At 38.6% G+C, this 18,380-nt stretch overlaps 1 protein-coding gene across 3 annotated transcripts in view; it reads left to right on the plus strand.

Annotated features, from left to right (window-relative positions):
• The first annotated feature begins 3,143 nt into the window (after nt 1–3,143).
• LOC108107751 (cyclin-dependent kinase 14) overlaps nt 3,144–18,380 on the plus strand; it is a 91,566-nt gene continuing 76,329 nt past the window's right edge. Inside the window, exons 1-2 of one of the 3 annotated variants that reach the window (XM_017215415.1) lie at nt 3,144–3,604; nt 3,892–4,195. In XM_017215415.1, coding sequence (XP_017070904.1) covers nt 3,976–4,195 — 220 coding nt within the window. In that variant the 5' untranslated portion in view covers nt 3,144–3,604; nt 3,892–3,975. Of the gene's footprint in view, nt 4,196–18,380 lie in introns of all 3 variants that reach the window. The other 2 variants (XM_017215416.1, XM_017215417.1) reach the window with 2 other exon arrangements.

An 18,380-nucleotide genomic window follows, 5' to 3' on the forward strand; every position in this document is an offset into this window, starting at 1 on the left:
CCGGCTGCGCAGTCGCCGTTGACTTTGTTGGCAGACAAACAAGCCAACAGAGCCAATGAGAGATGGAGAAAAGTGGTAGTATCAACTACCATCTTCTTGGCCAATTCTTGAACTGAATGTCATTGAACTGGACCAACTTGGACTTGGTTTGCACACACTGGAAAGGGTTTGGGCCAAGAGGCTTCACAACAAGCTGCACTTGTAATTGGCCAAGTGGTTGGGGCTATAAAAAAGAGGGTTAAAAGCAGGAGGAACCACATCAATCATGTTTGTAGTCTTATCGAGTATCAGTATTTGGTTTTCTTGGGTTGGAAATGCAATCAGTGGAGTTTCAAAATGATTTAAATTTAGTTTGTGAAAATAAAAAAGAAGTTTTCAACTTTCTATTAACTTCCTTAAAATGGCTGAAAAGGTGTTTACATTCTTCCCAACATTTTCTGCTTAAGATTTTCTAACTAAGAAAGGTTTCTAAATCCTAAACAAATATTTATATATTTTCTGGCCATCTTTATCTTCGATAATAAACCTATGTAAGATATTTTCCAGGATTTAAGAAACCAGGAAAAACCCAAAACTTACTTCCAGAAACCACTTAGATTGCCCAACTGTACAGAGATTGGCGATTAGGTCCTAAGTACACTTTGTCCCTGATCATCGACTTGAGTATATAACTATATATACCCTCCCCCTTTTCAGGCACTTTTCCACCTTTTTTCACTCTCATTCCTTGTTGACTCGATGGCAGACAACGACATTTGATCAGCAGATTTTTCTCGTTTTCTTGTTTGGTTAAACGCTCTCCTACCAAAAGAAACCCATTTGGGCTGGATGATGGTGGATCTTAAAGTCTTTGGTCTTCGATGGAAACCCGTTCCCCAGACTCCGCGACTCAGACTGAAGATGCAGACCCAGACTGGACAGAGAAACCTGCTCCGGCTATTTTTAGAGTCAATTAGCTTTGGTCCGGCAGTCAGTGGTCTGCAGGGAAGATGCATCTCTGGGATGCGTTTTCCCCCTTTGGTTCTGGGTTAATAATTCATTAGAAATGCACAGAAAAACCGAACCAAAACGCCCACAAATGCGGCCAAACAAAAGTCCAAATGTGTTCTATGCAAATGAGTCCATTTAAATGTAGTTAAATGGGTCAAACTAAGGTAGGGAGAGAGGTTGAGAAACGCCGCTGTGAATAGAAGGAAAACTTATCTCCTGCTCAGGCGGGCACTTTCATATGGTGATCGATCGATCTGGTCCAGCAGAACTTGTTCTTGGGCCCTTTTGGCCAGCAAGAGCTCTGCAAACAGGCCAAACCTGCAAAGGGCTAAGACTTTATACGAGGCACCAAGCAAAGATGTTAATAAAAAAGCAGAACATGTGAGGTAAGGAAGGAGAGATTGAGGAAGACAAGGCTGGGATGCTCTATAGAAGGAACTTAAAGGAAATATTAACAATCTTAAATCAAGAAAAGTCTTTCTAAGTAACTATAAGAGCTACAGAATGTATAATTTTAGCCATCTTTTCCTTTAAACTTAACTTTAACTTTATAAACTGATGGCCTGCCCATCTGATTAAGCCCTTTTTAGGGCATCAAAAGAAATCAAAGATCGAATTGGCTTTGGCTAAGGACATTGACTTGGCTCTCTGGGATCTGCGTAAGCGATCTTTTTATGTTCTTTTATGACCCCCAGACTGTGGCTTTTAATTCTGCAGCGCCAAATTGATTTCGAACACGTTTTCCCCCAAAACTCATTTCGGTTCTGTCGATTTTTATGGCTTTTCTTGGACTTGGTTAATTGTTTTTTCTTTCTTTCTTTTTTTGTTTTTTGTTTTTTGTTTTTTGTTTTATCTTGGCCCCAAATTTGCTCGAGTTTCGGTTTCAGCTTTTTTCATATTATGCAATTGTTAGGCGAACTCTTTTTTTTACACAATTGCCTGTCGAATTAACACCTCGCTCACATCCAGCGACAGGTGGCGGCGATAAGGCGCCGTGGCCTGGGCGTGGCACTAGCAACAAAAAAACATTACTCTAAACGGTGGCAACTTTCACTCAACAATCGTGCGGAATACTAAAAAATCAAAAATAAATAAAACGCCCAGGCAAAGTGGGTGACAAAAACAACAACAACAACAACAGCAACAGCAAGAGCTGGGAGCGAGTGGGAGATGTGAGGCGATCTCCGTCATACGAAATTACCTCACTTATCAAACTAAGCCGCTTGTTGTTGCCCTTTTTTTATTGCTGTTTTTTAACGCCGCAATATTTGTGTCATATTTTCTGTTGTCAAGGTCATCGATTTTGGCCAAAATTTTCGAGTAAAATTGGGGGTTTGGCTAAGACAATTGCGGAGAAGTGTGAAAATTGTAAGCCGAGGTCGTTTGGGGAAGAAAATTTTTGAAATATTTTAGTATTTGGAATAGAGTTTAGAGGTAAGGAAAATAATTTTAAAAGGCGGTTAACCTACTTTGAAAAATCGAAATTTTTAGAACTTTTTTCTAAATTTCAAACCAATTTGTTAAGTTAATGAAAATGAATTCATTTAATAATTATTTTATAATTTAATAGGCATTGTCTTTTTATTATAGTTTAAAATTCATGATTTTTAGGTTTGTAAAATATTTTTTAATATGTTAATATTAATAATTTAATATAATAATATTAAAAAGAGTACCGTTAACTTTCATAGCTACAACTTTAATATATGACAAATGTTAAGTTCTGCGGAAATGCTCTTTACTACAGCTTATTAACAAGTTTTTCTTAATTTTAAACTTATAAGCAAAAAATAGCCGTTAACTAAAAGTGTTTAAATATTATGATAGAGTTGCCAGACAAGTGGCCTTTAGGTCAGTCATGGAGTGGCCTGATAAGTTAATTTTTATAAACTGTTGCCTAACAGATTATCATCTATCACAAGTGATATATATATATTTGTGCGCTAATTTATTTGATATGATAAGATAGCAAAATATAATTTCAAATAAGAATAAAAGTTTCTATTCAAAGCGCCATTTTAAATTCAAATTTCAAAATAAAGAAACTTAACAGCTTACTGTTACCCGCGTGCTGTTAAGCGCCAGCAGTATTTCCATCCTAGCCATATGTTTTGGTATTTTTTTCCGCCGCACCGCTAGGTATTTTCATCCTAACCCCCATCTGACCACACTGGCGATGTGGTGTGACCAAATTCGTGCTCGCTCCGCGAGTCCGTAAAAAAACAATTGCGAAATTATACAAGAAACTAAACAAATAAACGCGTAAAATTAACGAAAACATGTGCAGCGGCTGCTAGAAACGTGCGCGTACACAACGGGCCAGTGAAATCGTTCAGGTGCGAGTGAGAGAACACGCGTACGCGTCACTAGCAACAACAACAAACACAGTGCACCAACACGCTCATATAAACACACCAACTCACACACACACCTACACACCCATACATAAACACCGACGCACATGCAACAAAAATAAAATAAAAACAAAAAAGAACAAGCGAAAATAATAACAAAAATAAATTTGATAAAAATAATTATAAAAAAAAGGCAGCTGCCAGTGTGCTAGAAAATATCTAAGAGAAAATTGTTTAAAAGAAAGTTTTTGCATATTAAAGTGAGCCAAAAGGGAGAACGTGGAGAAGAGTGCCCAAAATTAAAAATTAAAAAGCATTTAAATTTTAAAACAAAGAAAGAACTTAGGAACACAAATATATTTAAACAAAACTAACAAATACTTCTTATTAATCAACAAATAACAGTTTAATGTCTTAAACTAAACAAAAGGGCACCCAATTTGTCCCAATTTCCCAGCCTAGTCTTTGTTTTAACTATCTGCACTTCCTGGTTAATCACCCCTTACTCACATTTATTAAAAATTTCACGTTTTTTCCTCCTTATCAGCTGTTATAAACATACATATATATATTCAAACCACCCACTTGCCACCCCCTCTCCCTTGTTGCACCTGTAAAGAACAGGTGACTAATGTACTGTTCACGTAGCTTGTCAGCTGCTGGCGCCGTGGAAACAACAAAAACAACAAATCTAACATCCTCCACATCGACAACAACAACAGCTTTCTACAAGGCAGCTACGTCGGCGTCGGCAGCGGCCTCTGTCTGCACAACACCAACAACAAAGTCAAAAACTAAAGCTATGGCCACCACAACAACAACAACAACAACGGCAACAAATGCTAAAGATGGTAAGTTGGTAGATAAATCATTTTTAAGATATAGATTTTGGCAAGTACATAGGGATATCTATTAAAAGAGGTTGAAGATAGAAAGTGAAGATCTTAAATAAAGGTGAACCATCACCTAAATAATGAGTATTTCGTGACCTCAACCGTTTCCTTAGCATTATCAAGAGTAAATTTCTATTAGCTCCTATCAAAACTTGATATTAGGCTCCTAGACCTCCAAAAGATGGTTTATTTATTAATTATAAATCTATGTTGATGGGATTAAAGTACATCAAAATGTTAAATATACAATAATAAGCACTTTATCTAGTTTTTAATTACATATGATAGTACTTAACAAGCTACAAGGCGGAAGAAATACAGATAAATGATCTTGATCAGTGATTACTATTTAAACAAGTTAAGCTCAACCGGACTTGAACATATTGATCTAAAGTTATTAACCATTAAGACTTGTTTATAAATGTTTTTGTCTTTAGCCATTACCCAAATATGGCAAGTAAATCCCCTAAAAATATATGAAAAAAACCTAAAAAAAGGTGACCTAGAAAAGACCAAAACACAAATGCAAGGCTGCCCACACAAAGACAATTGAGTTAAAGTTCAAGGCAAGCGAACATTTTGAATTGCAGGTTTGTAGTCAATGCCAAACTGTGCAATTAAAGCCACCAAAGTTAGTTGGTCAACCTAAAGTTTAGTAGGTAAACATATAAAATGCAAAATTAAAAGGCAATTAAGATAAAGTTATCACTTAAGAAGATGTAATAAGAAAAAAGATTAAGCATTATTTAAATGACAAACTTCTCGAATTAAAGGAACAATAATCTTATGATATTTTTCTAAATTAATTTACTAAATATAATTTCAAATCACCAAACTTTTCATTAAGGTTTCTTCAAGCTTTAACTCTGATAACACAGGCATTGAAAATTCAGAAACTAAAATTCCATAATTCCCCCGCTTATCTCTGCTTTGGCACAGAGACTTCCCCATTTGTTTGCCTGGTACACAAGGTCTGTAATCCTAATCCCTCAAAGCTTAATCTTTTGTTTTGTTGTTCTCGAAACCGGGCTAAAAGCAAAGAAACACACACAGAAAATCCCCACCAACGCATCATTATTTGGCCCCTCTTACGTAACTTGTTGAGCAACAGCGTTCGCTGGCGGATCTGTGTTTCTGGCTCTGGCTCTGAGAAAGAAAAGTTTTTTTTTATTAATATCAATAACCGAAAAGAGCCGCAGCGAGGGCAGCAAATAAGGCAAGAAATTAATGAATGCCACTGCTGAGGGGAATAAATTTCGAACAAAAAGCCAAAGCATAAAGCCCGCAAAAACAAACCATAACCAGCTTAACAGCGATAATTAAGAAGTGCCGGCCAGCAAACGCACAAAAAAGAGTGTAAAAAATTACGTACAAAAATTTAATTGCCAAGTTGGAAAATGGTAACATGGCAAGGGAATGGGGCCAAAGTTGGGGGCCATGGCGAAGGTCAGCCAGAGGCCTGAAGGTCATAGGCATTTTCGACGTTGTCGTCACCTCTGAACCCGCTCGAATTTATTGATTTTACACGCAGCAGCCGCAAAAAAGAGAGGAATAATCACAAAAAACAACAACATCATGCATATTTCTCTTTGCACGATGTTTTACTTTACCTTTGTACAGTAGAGATACGATAAGGTGAAGTAAATAGTATTGCTATCTTTGCTAACAAAAAGATACACTACAAAGATCACTGGTTTTGTAAGACTTTCAACTTTTTAATCTTGCAGTTCTTAAACCCAGAGAAACTTCCCCTTTCGCTAGCCTTCACTGTACTGCTTATTCATATTTGTATGCCTCAAACACTGACACACAAAGCCAAACATATAGAGAGCGACTTGTGCGGCTTTGGCTGGGCACTCGAGCAGCAGTTCAGTGTGTGGCCTAAGCCAAAGGCCAAATGGAAAACCTGCTTTAAGAGCCAGTGAAAGAAACGCAGACGAAAAAGTCAAACAGCTAGAAATCTGAAATCCCCCATCGCCATGGTCACAGTTAGATGCTAAAGTCGTGTGTTTGCTTCTTTTTAAGAGTTTCAGTTTGAGTTTGAGTTTGATAAACGGTAGCAGGCAAACAAAAATCTGCTAATTAAATCAAAGCTAACGGCTGTTAGTTAACGGTTTTCTTCGATATAACTCTTGGCCGAAAGAATTCTGTTTCTGTTTTTGGTTTCGCAGATAACATTGGCAATTCAGCTGGTTGCCATTTTTATCCCAACATTCTCATTTTGGAGTAATTTTCTGTGTTTTTTTCTTATCAACAGAAAAAAAAGGAAAGAGGAATGTTTGATAAGCCAAAATGACACAGCCGTAAACGTGATTCATTTGAGTGGTATATAGTATTAAGTAGACAATATGAGTGGACTTTGCATTTTCCTAGTTATAATAATCAATATACATATAGGGTATGGACTGTAGGTAAATATTTAAAATAAATACTTTTGAGAACAATAAAAGTCACTTAAAGCTGCTTTTCACTTTGTCAATAAATTATAGATCAGCTATTTAGCAAAAGTTAGTTTTCTTATACTAAACAAAGCTGACAATGGAAAATCAACTTATTTTATTTAATTACCCACCACTAATTCCCCAATTTTAAACTAAAGAGAATCTCCTCTATCAGCTCACTCTCTTCCCCTATCTCATTACTATTTACATAACATTCTGTTGTTTGACTTTTATTTCTTTTATCAGTTGTGATTTTGCCGCTTATCGCAGCAAATGCAACTTTACCCACGGCAAATAAAATAAACAAATATCACAGGAAAAAAAGTGAGTATTTTTCTACAACCCAGTTGCCATTTTCAATTAGTGCCCAGCCGAGCTGAGGGTCAACACGAAATGCTTTATAATTTTATCATCAGCATCAGGTAACCGGGAACCCAAATCGCTGATAACTTTTTTTCAAATAATTAATGACCATAAAGCAGCAAAACCACAAACACACGCTCTCTATGGCCCTTTTTATTTGCCTTTGGCTCCGTTGGCTCGCCGGCTAAATGCGAAACAAATTTTTGCAATTAGTGGATGGCTAATAAAACAATAAAAAAAAAGAGGAAAAAAATATATAAATTCAAACAGCAGTCTGCATATTGACATATCGGTCGCATTCAGTCTGAATTCCCACAGCTGGCGATGCTGCCTTTTTGTGTCTTGTTTGCTCGGTTCACGTGCTCTTGCTTTTGGGGCGGCTTCATTTGCTGAATGCATTTCCACCGGCTGGCCGAGCGTCATTTTTCAATTGCCCAACACCGCCCGTTGCCCCCTTTTGCTTATACTGCCGCGCTTTCCCAACGCTTTCCCAGCCACGCCTGGAGTGGCAGTTTGTCATGAGCGCAGAGGCCAGGTGTCGGTCTGCTCATCGCGTTTCCTGTTTCCCTTTCCCTTCACTTCAAACACTCTCAGAATTCAGAGTCCTGAAGTTTGAAAAAATATTTAAAAAATACTATTTAATCTTAAAAAAGAGAATTTACATTAAGATTCTTTATATGAGGAATCTCATCATTATACGATAAGAAAAATCAAAAAGTCTTCCTAAAATCCCTTTAATTTCAAAGGCTGTTAATTACAGATCACTTCTTAAAGTTCTAGTTCCCATACTTTTCTTCAAGTGCATCAATATAACCCATCTCAGCTATAACCCAACCCAGCTCAGCTTGCCTTGGCCCTTTGGGGATTGCAATTTGATTTGTGGGCGAGTCAGTCGCGGTGTGAAGACTTTGGCTAAATTGCTGTGAGACTTTACGCCCGACTTATGAATGAGTTTATTGTGCATTCTAACAACTTAACTGGGCCTTCAGAGGCTGCAACGGCACAGCCTGCTCCCTGGTTATATATCACATTTAATTGTAACGACTTGGAGGTGTCAAGAAGTTAGCTCAAGAGCACTGGCATGTCTTAAAAGTGCATTGTTAGGGGTTATTCTTGGTGGGTTTTACAGAAATAACTAAGTTAGAGGGTAAATTTTTAAGTATTTATGGTTTAAGTTTGGTTTAGTTAGGTTTCTGTAAGTTTAAACCCGTTTCACGGACTTTATTTCCTGGCCAAATGAGTCACACCAAGTAATTTCCATAAATATCCCCACTTTGGGTATTTAGTTTCCTTATTTGCACTTCAGTTCGCAGCTCATTTGGCATTGTGCTCTGGCACCCTCGCACATGGCGCATTATTGTAAATGGCTCCTCTATTTCCCAGCTAATTTGTCTTGCATTTCCCTGGCACACACCTTGCTTGAATTTCACTCCACATTTTCCTATATCTCTTATTTTTTCTTGGCTTGCACTTCGGCGCTTCCGCGCTAATTTGCTTAGCGTAATTTGCATTTCGCAAATGCCATTCGAGGCGTGTGAATAAAAAGTATAAAAAACGTAAAAAACAGATACAACAAGAAAAAGGCAAACACAGACCATGAAAAAAATGTAATTTACTGTCAGACTTTAATGAATGGCCTGAAGTCCATGTTAAGCTCTGTTTACCGAATATTGAATATCCGCACGCCCACTCCGCCCTAATTGCCGCTAATTACGCGCATAAAACCCACCTTAACCCATTCCAAGAATCGTCTGCGTCCATTCTGGCGTTCTGTTTTATGTTCCCCGCTCCATTACGATTTTTATTGCTAAAAAAAAGAAAGAAAAGGAAAATTTATAAGAACTGAAGAAGAACTGAAGAAAGCGCTGAAAGGCAGCGGAGTTCATTAGAGGGAAATGCATAACTCGAGGGGGCAGAATCTTTTGGGAGCATCTTTTTGATAAACTGGTCGATGCAACTGCTTCAAGTATTTTCCATTTGAGTTTCCACTTTACTGTTGGTTCTTCTCCCTTTTTTTTTGAGGGAAATCAAATGGCGCGTGGTCGCATAAAATTTGTTTTCAGTCGGTTTGTTGCTCGAGTCCTTCCGATTAGAGATGGTAAAGTGACTGGCAGGCAGTTCTAATATTAATTTTAAACTTAAAATGAATCACTTTAAGTCTAATAATGAGCAAGCAAAAGATAAATACAAAGTATCTACAAGATTTATTTCTCCAAACTGGAACCCGCATTCCTTTTCAGTGACCAGGAAATGGGTTTCGTTCTTAGATTCCATCCCGCAACCTGGTTCCAGATCACGAATTTCGTGAGCATGATTCACACTCATAGACCCAAGATCTCCAACCTAAAGAATTTACAGACTGTCCCCCTTTTATGAGAGGGGGGAATACCTCCCTCTCATTAGGTGGAGCACAGTTTCCACTCGAATAACGCTGAATGTTCTGTGACGTATCGTGTGGAATCATCTCGGACATCATCGCCTAACAATTTCTCTCAATTTTTGTTTTTATTTCGCTTTTAATTGTCGCTCGCCTCGTTTTGCCTGTCATCGAACACAGTTCACAAAAATACAGAAAAAAAAACAAGAAGACAGAAAAAGAAAAGAGGGAAAATCGTTATGCCAAAATGGGAAACTCGCAATTCGGTTTTTTGTTTGTGCTTCCTTTTGCAGTTTTTCATTTCCATCGCAATCAGTTTGAGTGGCGAATCGATTGCGATCCGACGCCGCGGCATACCAAAAATTCTGTATTTATTATTAAGTTTTGCATATTTCGCAAATTAAGTTCGCCGTACGCCATTGACGCAAAGCTACCAAATGGGCTGGAAAATCTGCTCACTCATGGCAATTACTACCAGGCCAGGCCAGACTCCAAAGTGGTTTATGGCCTTTGTCTCGACGTCGGCTATGGCTTCTTCCATATAATTGAGAAATTTAATTTATTTGATCACCTGTCAGGGACACTGATTGATTTATTGCACCTTCGATAGGATCTGCAATTGTCAATTGCATGTGCAGAGCATCTCAAACTAATTATACTTGTATTTAAGGGAGGCGAAGCATGTCCTCTAAGTATCTAAGGAACTGTGGGTTAAGGCAGGGAAGAAAATGATTAGCTTTTCCTTAAATTACCAAGCATTTCTCTTAAACTTTGTTCTTGGACTGACATAGTAAAAGAGCATAGTAAAACCCATCCAATCTCGCCTTGAACTTTATTTTCCTCTATTTACTTTTGACTTTTCCCCCATTACAGAGAGATTCTCTCACCGCAAATCCAATAACGAAAACCGAAATTTCAAACAACACTGACCACTGTCACTGCACACAGTTTCGACCCCTTAACCCTCGGCCCCCCATCAACTCCTTTGACCCCCTTTAAAGCATACATGTCCAACATCTATGACGATTCCAAGTGCCAACCGCAGCGGAACACGCATCAAATCGAACCAAATAGAACCGAAAATTCGCACGAAACCAACCGAATGGCACCGCAGAATGTGAAATGCACCGGACACACTTACTTAGGTAGTCAAACACATATAGTAGGGTGTTTTGTGAATGAAACATATAAATTTTTTAAAATATTATCTTATAGAAAAACATATGAAATGTACTTTTTAGACCATTATTTTATATATTTTAAAATTTTTAACAATTTAATTACTTAAAAGGAAAATTATTCTGTTTAATGAACAGTGAGTCACCCTAATCTTTATTGACATACAAATGGACAGAGTGAGAACGAGCCAGTTGCAGTTACTGTTATTCCCACACACTTTGATGCCTTCAGCTCCCCCCGAATTTCGCACCGTTTTACTTTGCTTCCCGAAACATTTTGCGGTAATTTACCGCAATTTGTAAATATTTAATGAACATTAATTAAATGCAAATGTAAAATTTTCGTCTCTTTTGGCGGCTCATCTAGTTTTCCTTTAGCAGGCGTTTATAATTTATAAATTTTCATCGTTTTGTGTACATTTTTCTCGGAAGGCTAAAATTTTCATTAAATTTTACTGACACTTGCAGGCATTCAAAAAGGCAAAAAAAAGACTAAGAGAATGAGAAATGAAATGGGAAAAGTGTAATGTGGAAATTTGTATTTTTTTTTCTTTCAATTTTTGCATGAACAGAAGGTGCCTTTCCATGCTTTCCCCATCTCAATTCAGGTGTGGGTTCTTTTTTTCCGGGGGACCCTTTGGGGTTCACACACACATGCTGCTGCCTTTTGCCCAATGTGCGTAACAATTTTTATGAGCATTGCGTTTTATCCACTCGTATTCCTAGGAATTTTTATGATTTTTTACCTTTTTTCCAGCTGAGGAAAAGCCTTGTGTAAAGTTGTTTCTTTTTTGTTGTTAGTGTTTTGTAGGCATTGTAGTAGAAAATTTGTTGTAATTCTTTTTTTGCTGTATTTTTGTTTCTCAGCAAAACTATGTAGAAACGCTTGATTGCGCTTTTCCCCCTTTTTCAGCTCTGCCCTTGCCCAACCACGCCCACCACTGGTGAACGCCCACAAAGCCTATTATGCCATTCTCTGTTTGTTATTGTGTTCTTGGTCTTTCTCTGCGGGTCTGTGTTTTGTTTTGTCTGCCTTTTTTGCTGGGCGATTTTTAGTTTTCAATGGGGAAATGTCCTTGCGGAAAACACAAAGTCTAAGTTGGTTTTAAGTTAGGTTGGGTGATGATACCCTGCATTAGATTATAAAATGTTTTGGTAATTACTTTTCATAAAAGCTTATATCTTTCCTATAAGCAAACTCGAAAATCTTCTTCATTTTCATTATATTTATTTAGTATCTCCCCTAACTTTTCCTAGGGTATTTACATAGCTGAGTATTTATTGACTTTCCGTTGGCATAGAAAAATTTGATTTCTCAGTTCTGGCGAGCGTTTTGTGGGATGCTTGTCGTTGCAATTGTTCCTCTACAGCTGTCATTGGGAGGCAGTAATTTGTTTGCGGCTTCCTTTTCCGCCAGAGCCCCGAAAATGTTTCTCCCCCTCCGCTCCCTGCTGCTTTTCCTGGAAAATGCGTGGGCAACTTTTGCTTTCAGCTGCTGCTCGAGCATTTCCATTTCCATTTCCATTCGAAAATAACAAAAGCACTTGTCTGACTAGCTGTCTGTCTATCCGCATGCCGCAGCACATATCTTCGAGATACTTTGGGATATTTTTGGCCCTCTCAACGGGCTATTTATAAACGCGGCTGAAACAATCTTTTGTTTTCCAAACAAACACACAAGCGATACAACACGAAATGATTTTGTTTAATTGCCATGACAGACTTATCTGGTTTTATATTTTGCGTTTTTTTTTTATTTTTAGCCCAGTAGATACAAAAAAGTCAGTTTGTGGCAGTTGAGATTTTTAATTAGCCATCATTAAGATGCCTTAGCGAAACTTTGCCGCGAAGTAGGAGGCCCAAATTGCAAATTGTTGTCAAAATTAGCGACAAGTTTTTTAAATAAATCTTCAGCTTTTTTTATTTTACTTCTCCGGTTTCTTTTGTTGTCCGAAGCGGAGATAAGGCAGAAATTGGCCAAGCAAAGCTAAAAAAATGTATAGAAAGAGTTGGTTGGAAAGGCGGGGAAAATAATAAACTTCACGAAAAGTTTTCTTTTCTGTCTTTAGAATGACTTTTTCTATCTCTCGAGGCTCATTTATTTTCGTTGCTAATTTTTGACATTCTCTTGCTCTTCACAAAAGTATTTTCTTTTTGGCTCGCCTTCTATTCTATCAAATTTCTTCGCTGGCAATTTTTTTGTTAGCATCTTTTTTATGGGCTGGCCACGCGTTTTCTGCTCGACCTCACAAATTGACAGAACGACAGATGTATATATATATATATATCTTTTGATATTTCTTGATTCGATTTTTTGTGTTACATTTCGCTTTGCTGTTGGCCATAAATTTGCTTGATTCTGCTAATTGACAGTCTCATGAGTGCGCCCAATTAATTCGGTGGCAATTGACGCACGTGCGTCATGCAGGGGGGGGGCTGGTTGGGTGTCTCTTGCAGTCGTGATCAGGTGGCGTATACTTGATAATGGTCGACACTTGTCACACTCTCTGGCTTGGCAATCGAAATTGAAATTGAAATTGTCGTAGTTATGGGCAACGCCTGTTATGCCGTAATAATGTGGAATGCGGAAAGGGGGAAGTTGAAATGGCCAAACCGTATTCCTGTGGCAATCAAATGTCAGTCATTGTTGCAGCGGGTAACTATGAAACCTTGTAAATGATGCACAGGAAGAAGGTGGGCTTAAAAGGGAATTCAAATTTAAGAAAATTGAAATATAAGCTAGAAAAATAACTAAAAATTAAGAGGAAACAGATCGAAGTTTGATTTCTTAACCATATTTTACCAATAAGTAATTAATTTTCCATGTAAGACCTTCATCTTTCTTATAATTTAAAATTTACATAACTTAGAAACCCTCCCTAGTTGGGCGCCATTTAATAATTACCTTTCTGTAATTTTCTAAGGAAGCCTTTTCAGTGCAGACTGACAATTGAGTGCTCCACATTCATTCATTCATTGACAACCGCAGCCAGCTTTCTCTTGACCTCCCTCGCTTCGCTACCCATGGCTCCGTGGCTCCAACTCTTGGGCTGTCATTCAGTTGGTTCTTGTCTCGATTACATAACCCAGTTATTAATGGTTTCTAAGTGTTCCATCACGCTCTGTGTGTGCCTCGCATCCCCCCATCCTCCATTAGAATCACCCAACCCAAACCCATTCCCATACCCATGCATGCCCATCAATGTTGTCATACTCGTGACGTGGCGACTTCGTGACATGTTAACCCGAGACAAATGTGGAGCATGTCTGAGTATTCTGCGATTGTCTCTTGTGGGCTAGGAAAACTGCTCTCTTATTCACGTCATGGTCAGGTGGGGAAAATTGGCCTGACAGCCAAACACTTTCAGTGCAATTTGTTAATGAGTTTTCCCGCCTTTTGGCGTTCGATTGGGGGCTTGGCTCGTTTCTCGGTTTACTGTTTGTTTGCCATCTACGAAAAGTTCATGAACTTTTGGCATAAAGCACACAAATTCAGTGACCTCCACACAATAGACGCCGGCCTAAATAGACTTCCTGGCCGCAATCGCTCTCAAACTGTTGCCACAATGGAAACTCCATCAAATTGTCGACTGCTGGGCAATTGTAGGTTAGTTTTAAAGTCATAATTTCTTTCATATGGTTAGGCAAAGTCGCTCTCTCTCTCTCTCTCTGTGTGTGTTCTCTTTCAATGCAGTTCCTTCTACGTTCAACGTTGCCACAACAATTGCGGCGTAAAAGCGTGAAAATAGCACACAAAAGGTGATGGGGAAAATGAGAGGGGGGAGGGTAACAGGGAAGGGAAAAGCCAGGAAGGGGTCATGGAAAATTGTCACACAGCCACACAGGAACTTGAGCCAGCAGAGAGTTCACAGACTCCTGGGCAAGGTTTTGTGTGGCAGGTCGTTTGGTCCTCTGGCCTGATGTGAAAAGAAGTTGCACTGTGGTTCAAGGTTTAGGCAAACAGAGAGGCAGAGTTATGGCTAAATTTATGAAGAGTAAACATTTTACACTGAAAACTAAACAAAGGTGATTGCATAGTCCTGTAATGACTGACTTTGCTTTTCAATTTTGTAAATTTAAAGATGTGAAAAGGATTTTATTTGATATTTTCTTTTTTAAGCCTAATTTAGGCTTTTTAACACCCAGGCATAGACTATTTAGAACCACTGTAAGTTGGTTTAGGTCTCTGGTTTCTAACTATTGCGTTTATGAAACGGATGTTGCCGCTTGGAGCTTAGTGCTCTTGAGTCACCATCAGCGTCCTGGCAAGCAGCAACCAGCATCCTGCCCCCCTGCCAGCCTCTTCATCCTGCCACATCCTTGGCAAAGCAGCTAAAGCAGTTGCACATGTGGCGCGTGTTTTGTATACGGAAATTTTACCTTGGTCCGGCTCCTTTTTGGCCTCGGCCCTCTTTGTCCTGTGGCCCATTGATCGAGTCGAGGGCAAGGACCCGACCGTCTTTTCGCCGTGGTTCCCCACAACCTGAACAAAAGGAGTATCCTTTCATATATATCCTTGCTATATATATATCTTTGCCCTTTTCTGCATTGTGCTGTGTTAATTGAATTAGTTGGGTAAAATATTTCCATATGCAGCTGAAAATTTAATTTGATTTGGCACTCCATTCCGACTTGATTTGATTCGATTATTATGCTGTTATTTCTCTTCTATGCAAATCGAGCTGTGAGCTTTGTAAGGCGCCTCACGTTGTCTCTGAAATTATGCAGATATATATCTGATTTTTTGAATTTAATTTAATTTATGCCTTCATTTCTTTTCTATATGTGAAAAGTGTTGCTAGATGGGCGGACGGCTGAGAACTCATGGCTAATTATCATATAAAAGCGGAGATTTGAAGGGATTTGGTGCTAAGTTAAGGGGAATTTCCCCCAAACAGGTTTCTTCTTTGATTCTTTAGAAATAAATACTATTTTCCTTGGATTTTCCCAGTGCTTTCCAATCGGAATTTGATTCTCTTCTTTTCCTATTTACTTTTACCTCTGCACTTTCAATTTATGTCAACTACGTGAGCAGAAATCCCAAAGTGGCAGCATTGTCAAGTTGCAGTTAACAAAAAACAGCTCTCAACTAATCCCAGTAACTATTCTACAAAGTCCCTGGCTTTGTTGCAAACTGCTCTGTAAGCCATAAAAATAGTTGCACTCCACACTAATTGATGGACAAGAATGGAAGAGTTGTCCGGGAGATCAACATGTGCAATAATCTCCTCCAACAAGGCACAAAGCAAGTGGGCAAAAGGATTTGCAGTGAAACTATTTAATAAACAAGGACACATGTTGGCCAAGCAGGGTTTTGTGAAGTGGATTGGGGAGTTTACCCGGCAAATCCAGGGGTAGCCTTTTGACTTCAACTCTCTTCAAAGGAAAAACCAGCAATTTGTATAAAAACTGTGAGAAAATCTGGGATTCAGTCAAGAAGTTTCTTTGAAAGTTGACTTAGGTAAAACCTTTCCAAGGTCAACAATTTAAAGATCTCAAATGGGTTTAATACTTTACTATATTCTAATATTATTTAAATATTTTTCAAACATTTTCTTAATATTTTTAAAGATTTTCTTTCAGTCTTGATTTCGACACCGCATGGGGCGTCATGTTGACACGAAGCAAAACTTTTTGGCAAATCACACTGAAAGGGGTTAAGGGGCCAGGGGGCAAAGGGTTACTACGTTCCGGGATGTCCGCTTGTCTTTGTTTGCATAAAATATGTAATTCAATTTATATTTCACTTTCCTCGCCTTTGTTTTTCTTTTGTTGATTTCAATTAGAATTTCTGATAAGCCCGTTTAAGTCTGCAGACTGTCACTTCACTTCATGGCCATCCCAGCAACACTTCTCTCTCCGCCTGCTCACTGACCTTTGTCCACTGTCTGTCTGACTATCCCCCTGCCAGGTGGCTTCACTGTACGAGTGGAATTAGTGCAGGACAGACGCATAAATAACAAACACCTAAGACTTTTTCGAGGCTCCCCCACACCGAAATGGTGTTAATATCTGTTGGTGGCAGCTCTAAATGCAAATCGCGCCGCATTGATATGCTAAGCAGATGCGTCTGTGGCACTCTGTCTGGCACTTTTCGAGGTGTGTGATCATCATTGGGGCTCTGGGTTCGACCGATTTAGGATGGGGCTTTGGGGCATGCATATTGCATTTCGAAAGCAAATCCTAATGACCGGGAAAGAGTAATCTTTATTGGGATGAATGCCAAGAATCGAAAATAAAGCGAGGAAGGATCAACTTGAATTATGAAGAGTGATTTAGGGAATCAGATTTAGTATGCATAGAGAGAGGATTTTCTGGTTGCATTTTCTGTAAACAAAACTTGTTTTTTGTACTTAAGTTTTAAAGTTATAACTCAGAAAGCTATTCCCATTTCAGATTTATTTCTTACTTAAATAATAAGACAAGCTTTTGGTTTATTGTTGTTCTAGATCCCAGTGATTTCTACCCACAAACTCCAATCACTCTTTTATATTTTTTTGGCAAGCTTCTTCCACAATTTTCCCAGCACTTTGCGCGCTTTTTGATGCCACATTGGCCATAGATATATAGATGAGAAAAATACATATAAGTTGCATATTTCGGTTATAGTTCTTGGATTTTGGCCAACGAATGTGTGAAAATAGAAAACTTTTTGCCCAGCAATGGAATGCAACATTTTTCGGCTTGTTTTTGGGCTGGTGGTTCTTGTTGTTTTGCTTGTTTGTTTGTTTGCTTGTTTGGTTTCCTAATTTCCTTGGTGCTTTCCGCACTTGCATTTGGTATTTTGAAAAAAAAAAAACATTTTACCAAACGCCGAAACTTCGCCGTATACTTGAATGCAATTGGCGGAGTTGGTGGGCGGTGTGGTCGTAGTATATCGACTTTTACTTAGTTTTTTTTTGTTCATTTTGCTGGCCAATTTGCCAGCCAGTCGAGAGTCAAGTGCTTGTGCCAGGAAGTTTCTCGTCATTAGGCCAATTGAAAACTTTTTTCTTGTGCGCAATTTTCCCTCCAATATGACCCAAATAATGAAGAGCCCCAGCCGAGAGCTTGTGTCGCTCGATTGACTAGGACTTACTGTCGGGCATCGGGATACCACAAAAGATGGGCGTTGGGCGGGGCAAGTCCTTTCATTCACGCAATTTAATTAAATTATGATGAAAGTCAGCTGAAGTTGACAAGAACTTGGGCTTGATCAACTTTGAAGTGAAACCATAATGAAGTTGCGAGGAATGCAAATTGGGAGGAGCCATGGAATGGAGTTTGGTTTGATAAACTATCAATAAAATGTGATTTAAAGGTTAAGGGAATGGAAAGTGATTTGAGATTTAAGTAAAGTAAAAGTCAGAAAAGTTAAAAGTGCTCTTAAGTCCCTCTTTCTGTTTATTATGGAAAACCCTTGAAAATTCGAATAAAATCAAGTTCTACTTCCTGTCTTTGTTGTGCAAATCACAGATGTAACTGCTTACTTCACTACTCCCTTTCATCATTGTCGAGTCCATTAAATTTCTATTATTATTACAAATAGAATCCCCCTTCCACATCCTCCAGGACATCTCCCCCTTGTCACCATTTCCATTTTAATGCCAGGCCAGGACAATTATTAATTTTAATAAACCGCCCGAGCGTTTCCTGTTCGCTCCTTCTGCTTCCTCTCGAACCCCCAGCTAATGATGTAATTTTTCTTCAGTTAACTAATTGAATACATTTGAGAGTATGAGAAGGGAGAAGGGGAGGGAGGGGGCCATAAGAGGCGTGGCAAGGTGGCTGAAACACATGGAAGT

Source organism: Drosophila eugracilis, unplaced genomic scaffold, assembly GCF_018153835.1.
Source record: "Drosophila eugracilis isolate 14026-0451.02 unplaced genomic scaffold, ASM1815383v1 contig_2088, whole genome shotgun sequence".
Lineage (NCBI taxonomy): Eukaryota > Metazoa > Arthropoda > Insecta > Diptera > Drosophilidae > Drosophila > Drosophila eugracilis.